Genomic DNA, 8,557 nt, shown 5'->3' with positions numbered 1-8,557 from the left:
TTAAAAATATATTATTAAACTGAATTCTACTATTATTAGGTAAACCTGAATGTTATTCAGTAGTGAACAAAATTGAATTATGAAATTAATATTAATACATTACAATTTTTTATTTTTATTGTTGACTTGGGCAATTAGCCTACATTGTAATAAACTATTTTAGTGAATATGACAAATAACTTATAAGATTGATCCAATCAATTATATCCTTGATCGTGGCCCAAGGGCCGAAACGTTGGGGAACTAATACAATAAATATGTTGAGAGTATAAGATTGAAGAATTTGTGTGTTTTATTTTATAGTTAACCACTCTCAAACGATTGATGCAGTTATATTATATGAGAAACTAATAATTTGGAAAAATTCAAAATAAATTGAGTTTTTTCAGCACCCCTAGGAATTCTAGAGTCCTCAATTAATTTTTAAAATAATTCTATCGTTCCATACATTATAAATACTATTAAAAAATACCCGCCGCCAACTTTGGGTTTTGCGCAACCTTGACACCTTATAACTTTTTTGTTATCAACTTGAGGATTTTGGTTATTAAGAGAAACAGAATTCAAGAAAAACTACAAAAATTTTTTCCCGAATAATTCCAAAATGGAAAGTGTTGAAAACAAAAATTTTTGACTTCAGACAGTTACCCTTGTAGTTCTAAAGCTTTATGTTATTTTAAAAAAAATCCCTATGTTTTATGAAACGAAAAACCCCCCCCTAAAAAAAAAAAAAAAAACACGCAAGAACTTCGGATTCTTAGGAAGGATATCAGAATTCAAACAGACCTATCGGTTATTGTTGAATTTTTTTTCATAAAGTTGTTGATGAAAATTTGTCATTCCGAAAAAAAAATTGCAAGTTTGGGGGTCTACTAACTTCCTCTAGAGTACTACAAATAATCCGTAATAAACCAAACGCTAAAATTGATAGAAAACTTTCATGACCCCCAAACTCTTACTGAATAAGGTCAGCCTTTAATATATTTCATGGCTTTACAGTATTACTTTTTCTTGATATAATTGAAAACTCTTAGGAGGTTTTAACAGGTCAAACGAACGTGATCTTTTTCAATCTGTTCTTAAAAAACTGTCATAGTGTTGCATTCGTACTGTCATAACTATGCCTAATTCTATTGTTTTATTTTTAAAAAAATTTTTGTTATTGTACTTACAATCGTCTGTAGTCTTTGGAGAGAATTAATAACAAAAATCCAACCCTTAGACAAATTCATGTCGGTACTCCACAAGGTTCAGTCCTTTCTCCCATTTTGTTTAACTTCTATCTTCACGACATCGTTCAGCCCACACACACCTCCATAGCTATGTTCGTTGACGATACAGCTGTGTTTTCTCAACATGATAACATAATAATAGCTAGAAATAGCATGAAAAGTCACCTTAATGATCTAGAACAATATTTCACTAAATGGATTTCAAAATAAAGTCCTAAGAATCGCAGTTAATGCTCCTTGGTTCATAAGAAATAGCCAATCGCATCGCGAATTACATTTGGAGTCAATAGAGGATTACATCAAAAAACGGTTCATGAAAATTCCACTCCCAGTTGCCGACAGTTAAAGGAGCTGTGACCTACAACCTGGGAAACCCAACCTCAACCTGAATACTGAAGCCCAGACTGCTGCAGGACATTCTGTTATAAATTTTAATAAATATAAAATTAATTCATAGTCACACTACCTCAATTTTACTTTTTATTATTACTCATTTTATTTATTCATTATTATTTATTTTTTTCTATTTTTTCTCTCGTCCCTTTTTCAAATTAACTTGTTTCTTTTCACTATTAGAGGGCAATTGTTTGTTTTATTTAAGTGTACCAATATCATTATTTTTTTATATTAATTTTACATTCCTCTTTTATTAAGAAGCATTACTCTTATCTATTTATTTTCTTCTTTTAATAACAACATTGTATATAGTTAGGGGTGTCTTTTGTACGAGACTATACCCCTTCCCCCATAATCAACTGTTAAAAAAATATATATAATATAACGGTTATATCAAACATGCAAGGCCCATACCAGGCCGATCTGGTATAAAATGAAATATAATCTTTGGAGCACTTCATTACGGATTGTTACAGTTTAAAATTAATTTTACTTCAATTCTATTCCAATTACGTTTAAATTTTATCATAAAACCATCGTTGTTCTTTAGTATTCAAAGCACTCACTTGGTGGGATTGGACCTATTATATATGCAGGTCTGGACCTCCTGCTTTCTTCACTGTCTTTTCGTATAACAGGTCCACTTATAGTAAAAATGTGAGTCTTATTTTTTTAATTGTTTATGAATTAAATCTTCTCTGGCAGTTGAATGCAACATTATTTTCTAAAATATAAATTTATTTTCTTCAAAAGGTGGTAAATATGAGGATTTTAACAAAGTCAAATTTATCATCGTAACGGTTTTGTATCAATCATGTATTTGATGGTAATTGTGGATATCAAATTAGCAAAGAATTCGGTATTGATGCCTTGATAACAATGCATAAAACATCATACCAGAGCCCAAAGGTGATTTTTCAGTGTACGGAAGAATAAATAAACTACGTGTTAAAATATTAATATAAGTTTTTTTTTTGTTTTTTTTAAGCAATCAATGATGGGGTCTCGAATAAAGGAAACCCCTAATTCTTAAATATGCTACAACTGTTGAACTATAGATGAATTACTAAAAAAATAAATAAAAACAAATAATAAATGGAATATGGTCCGGGTGTTGTCAAATAAAATTTAAATAGTAATAACTATTTTAATTGAGTCAACGTTTCGCTCCACGTTGCAGGGCTTTGTCAGGGCTAAAAAAGATACAACCACTTAACATAAGTAAAAAAGTAAATGGAAAATTAAAAGAGTGTACAATGAAAAGTGAAAATTATATAAGAAAAAATAAGAGGATATAAACAATAAATGAAAACGGAAATAATAACAGATAAAAAGAAGAAATATAAAAGAAAGCACAAACTAAGATATGGAAAAACAGGAGAGAAGAATAAAATTAAGAATAAAGGAAGAAAATGAACGAGACAGAAAATGTACCTGTTTTGACAAAAGGCAAAGTCAGAGTGAACCGTTTGTATTGGGAGGAGTTGGGATTAGCAGTTTAGTACGTTACATTTGAAATAATTTTTAAGTAAACAGTGTAGAAAATTAAAGAAAATATTAAAAAAGGTAAACACGGTCAATCAGCGATCTTCCAAAAAAATAATTGTTACCTAATTGAAAAATGAAAATAAAAATAAATGATATTTATATAATTAATAAAATAAATTATTCACATTAAAAATAAAAATAAATAATTATCAAAATAAAAAAAAACTTGAAAAAAAGGAAGAGAAAGAAATAATATTAAAAATAGAAAAATATATAGTTTATGTCAAGATGTCTTGCCGCAGGATGGGCTTCAGTCTTCGGAGTGAGGTAATTTCCTACGTTGTCATTGCACTTTTTATTACAGGTGGCTGGGAAAGAGATTTTGGAAACCTTTTTTTAAAATTTAGTTTATCCGTTATCTATGGATTCAATTTGTAATTATAAATTAATCTAAAATATTATAAAACAATATGCTCAAGTTCAGACAGAGCATCGTGTATTAAATGACCTCGTTACTAAGGATGAAGGAATGAATCAAGATGTTCAAAGAAAATATTATATTATTTTGACAATGCTGGATACCTAATACTCAAAGCTTTTTGTTAATGTGTGCCATATACTGGCTATCCTATAACATAAAAAATATGGTGCGCTACTTTCACTTATCTCCATGCCAATTCGAAGAATTTTTTGAAGATTGACAAGACAAGGGAAGAAATAAAAATATGAGCAAAATTTTTTTATTATTCTGTTGCTATAAAAATTTGTATTTAAGAATTTTTCGAGGTGGGAATAAATTTTTTTTCTTACCAACGTCACGACAATTTAACAAAAGATTTTTATAATCGAATATTTCTATTTTTCTCTCCTTTATTTATTCATAAATGTCTTTAATATTTAGAATTTATATATTGTTTATTATTGCTAATAATGAGAACAGGTTGCTTTTTTTTTCCATAAAATTTAGTCAGTCAGTCCCTGTTAAACTATCTCATTGAGGCTAAAACCTAGCTGCTATTAAGTATCATTCAATTGTATATTGACATGGCGAATTTAATCAAAATCGTTAGAGTTCTTTTCAAGAAAATCGAAAAAATGTGTGAAATCGATTTTATAAAGTGGCAGTTCCAGTCGATCTTATCGAAAATGTTACTGTCATATTCCAGGTATTTACCCGCCTTATATATATAATTGTAGGTTTTGAGCTAAGCTGGTCACAGACCATTTTGCGAAACTAGGTTTTTTTGGACGTCGAAAACTCGGATTAAAATTTTTCATAATCGCAATACTTTCTATTACTATATATTCAATATATAGGTAAGTGAAAGTAATAACAGATAGATGAAACTGGAAACGAGCATTCAGAAAGAATTACTTCTACTTTTGTAGCAACGTGCACGTATCATAAAAAATCACACTGGCAACAAAACATCATGATATAGCTTAAAAAGAAAAGACAGCTAAAACATTTGAGAATATGATATCCTTTATAAAAATTAATAAAGTGGGGTAAATACCAACACTCGAGTTGCTATGAAATATTTCCGCATCTCCCACCATTGTATAGAATATATAATTAATGATGTACGGGGTTGGTTTAATTATTATCAAGATCCGTTAACGGTAGACTAATAGGCAAACTGAGATTGATCAAAAGCTTTATGTAAAGCAAGAGAATATGCAATTATTTGTTATATCATAAATTAATTTACATTAACTTTGTGGCGGCAGTGGGGGTTCAAAAGTGAACTTACCAATACTACCGGCCATTAATAAATTAGGACTGGTTCCGCTTCCCCGGGTGATCGTATGACTTTTCAGATCTTAACACTTTAAATAAAAAATATCATGTGTTTTACGGTCTCAGGGGACTTGGTCCCTGGCAATGACTATTGAGGAAATGTTCCCAGGCATTGCCTTAACTGAGACTGGCTATTCCAAAATGAACAATACATTTAATTTGGGATTTATATATAAAAAAAATTAATTATTGATAAGAAAGTAAAATATATTGAGGAAAACAAAAATAACTGGTAGAGAAATTGGTATGCCAAAAAATATAATAATAGTGTTAGTGAGTTAGATCCAATTTTGACTATGGTTGCCATCGCTGAGATGAGACGCTGATGATGTGAGTCACCGTTTTTGATTATTGAAAGAGGTAAGATGCTTCCTTACTTGAAATGAGTGGTGAGACCACGATATGGATAGGTGTCACCTGTTGGATCTGCAGATATGGGCCGACTTCTGTGCTGGGTGCCGCCATCGCCACACTCGTCCTGTCTATCAGGCCATGCTTCTTCTAGCGCTGGTAACAGAGTGGGCCGGTACTTGGTGGCATCCTCAGACCCCAACTTCAAGGGATTATCCCTACCAGGGCTGGCTGTTCCTGCCTTCCCAGACGGCGCCAAATTTCAAATCCAGTTAAACCTAGTATCTCTTAGGTTCAGTCTCTGGCCTGAACAAACTTCATTTCTAATAGTATATGTTGCGAATGTGTTTTTTTTTATTCTTACTTAAATTTTATTTTATTTTCTTTGTACATAAATTATTATTATTATTTGATCAGTTTTATTTTTGAAATACATTCATATTCTTATTTATACATGTCATGACAGTATTTTCTTTTATTTATGTTTTATATTTTATATATCTTTATTATTGAAAAAAATTAAAATCTGTACTGCTACAATCCATGAAGGGTCAAGGGTTCAGTACTTTGTAAGGAAGTACTATTACTAGACCAACGGCTGTACCAAAGTTAATGGGTGGGCCTCAGGTGGGCTACACAGGGTTGACTCACGGCTACAGTGTAACAGACAATTTTCTGCCCAGCCGGATTCGAACTTTATTATTACTATTTTAAATTTAATTATTTTCTTTTTTTAATTCATTAATGTTATTATATCATTTACATTATTTTTTCCTCTTTACGTTTTTTTTTCTTTTTTATACATACAATTGATTTTTTTTTTGTAACTCATGTTTTGAACAGTTTTTATTCCGGCAACATATATTTTTGCGAAGATTTGTTGTTAGAACTATTTTATTAATTACTTGTTTTTTGTGGGCTAACTGAAAGGTTTATCTGCTAAAACACTATAAAAGTGACTCAATAATTACTTTTGTGCTGCATATTTATTGTGATTTACCTATATATTCGGTATTACATATATATCTGGTGTAGAACTTCCTCAATGAAAAATTGCACACAATAAAAAAAAGTTTTTGCTTTAAACTTTTTTTTTTTAGCTTCTTTTAACTAATAGCTGAATAAAAAAACCATCTTAAATGATAAAAAAATATCTTTGTATTTACTTTGTGATGCGATTATATGGAAGCACGCGATATTATCATAAAATATGGTTGGATTGCCTTAGTAAAATTCATTTTATGGCCCATTCACTAAAAGGGGGATAAGCTAAACTGCTGGGATTATAATGGAATCTTCCTTCTTCCGATGGCATACAAAGCTGTGTCCGATATTTTATATCAGATACTAATTCCCTACACAGGGCGGATTCTCGATCGATGCCAATAAGGACTCCAACAAGGAAAATCGACGACTGATCAATTGTTTAGTCACCACACGTTCCTGTGGGAAAGTTCGGGAAAAAATCGAGAATGTCAAACCCAATTCAGGGATTTTAAATGTACATATGAGTGATAATTTTAAGAATGAAGAGTTGTACTTGGCGATGGTCGAAGGTTAATATACGGACGAAACTTGTCTGTGTCGAATATTAATCAAATGAGAGTATTAATCAAAGCGTTAGTATAACCAACATGAGACAATTTAATTTTTTTATTAAGAATTAATTATTTTAAATTAAACAAACAATTGAGTATATCTTCTTCGAGAATTAAAAATAGTTCCATGTTGAGAATAAAATTAGTATTGTTGGGGCGAGGGGTTCTTCGCGATTGAAACCTACCCTCTTGCCCAGAGTAAAGTGCTCGCTGGTTCGGGTTAAAGAGAAACAAAACGGAGGACCTGAAAATAATCTCATAAAAAATTAAAATAATAAAAAAAAAATGAAATGATAAAAAAAATCAAATTGATATACACAGTTTAATAATATTAAATATAAACAAATTAAATTTAAAAAAATGAATTGTTTTATTATTACAAAACATGAACTATAAAATAAAATATTTGGATGTATAGATATACAAACTAAACAATTTTTAACAAAATAAATTTATTTAAGAAATTATTTATCTACGAAACTAAATAAATGTCCATTGCTCTCGGTTAATTAGAAACCCCTCCTCTCCCCCCCCCCAAAAAAATAAAATAATACCTTCGCTAAAATAAATTTGTTTTCTCTCCTAGTCGATTGACATGGACATCCAGAAAAAAATATATACCCTTATTAAATTATATGCGTGGATTAGACAGATAAGATTTTCTTTGTGCATACTATGTCAATAGAATACGGAAATATAAGAAGTTGAATAAAAAAAAATATATATATATATTTCAAAATTACTGCAAATACTATTACATATTAAATGGGCAACCTTAATTGGGGAAAAAAGTCGCTGTCAAATGTGATTCTGACCAAATAACTTCCTTGCACAACCGTTGGTATAGTAATAGTACTTCCTTACAAAGTAATGAACCCCTGACCCTTCTGGGTTTTAGTGATACAGATTTATTTTTTTTTTAAATTTTACTGTTAAATATTACAAAATTAGTAAACGATATATTTTTTTTTTTTTCAGAAAACGAAAGTGATGGACTTCTTTACCAGTATCCAACTGAAAGAGAGAACAACTCCCTGACGATTGGGTTCCTTGGAGCTTATAGTCAGAAACCGGTGAGTGAGAAAATTCAGATATTCAGTACATACCGTTAAAATTTCTGGTTAGTGTAAGGTTACTGAAAATAAGGTATCTTACTTACTAAATAGTTTGCTCGATGCAATAATTTGTACTGTGTATTGTGTAGCTCATACAACCGGTATCCGCAAATCAGCTGTGTTAATTCGAATCTTTTAATGGACTGAGGTCGAATTTCTTAGATCTTGAGGCTTTCTTTTGTTTGACCTTGAATTTATATTCTGTAAGCATCTAACGAATTTAATTATACGAACTTTTGCTTCGTGGAATAACCTTTATTTAAAAGAAAGAGAAAGGTAGTAATTGTCTTAAGCAATTATTAAGTTTGAACTGGATAATCTTTAAAAGACGTCTTCTTCATAATTGTTTTTTATTTATGAGATGTTGATACTTACTTTCCTGAAATAAATTGGAATTGTCAGATTCACGTACCATCTATCCATTTCTGTAATTTTGAGAAGCCAAGAAAAGAAAACTTTCTTTTCCAGAACTTAAGGACACTTAAAGGAAAATAAGTATTTTTATCTTGGACATGGGATGAGGTGTAGGAGTCTCTCTCTCTCTCTCTCTCTCTCTCTCTCTCTCTCTCTCTCTCT

The 8,557-nt window shown here is 30.4% G+C and overlaps 1 protein-coding gene across 1 annotated transcript in view; it reads left to right on the top strand.

Annotated features, from left to right (window-relative positions):
• The window catches only part of LOC136796182 (guanylate cyclase 32E-like), an 81,261-nt gene that overhangs the window by 34,939 nt on the left and 37,765 nt on the right, over window positions 1-8,557 (top strand). The window contains exon 3 of the mRNA XM_067049134.1: window positions 7,845-7,939. Coding sequence (XP_066905235.1) covers window positions 7,845-7,939 — 95 coding nt within the window. The remainder of the gene's footprint in view (window positions 1-7,844; window positions 7,940-8,557) is intronic.

Source organism: Halyomorpha halys, unplaced genomic scaffold, assembly GCF_000696795.3.
Source record: "Halyomorpha halys isolate HHAL.00 unplaced genomic scaffold, Hhal_1.1 Scaffold168.1, whole genome shotgun sequence".
Classification (NCBI taxonomy): domain Eukaryota; kingdom Metazoa; phylum Arthropoda; class Insecta; order Hemiptera; family Pentatomidae; genus Halyomorpha; species Halyomorpha halys.
This window is presented reverse-complemented; position numbering and strand designations above follow the sequence as displayed.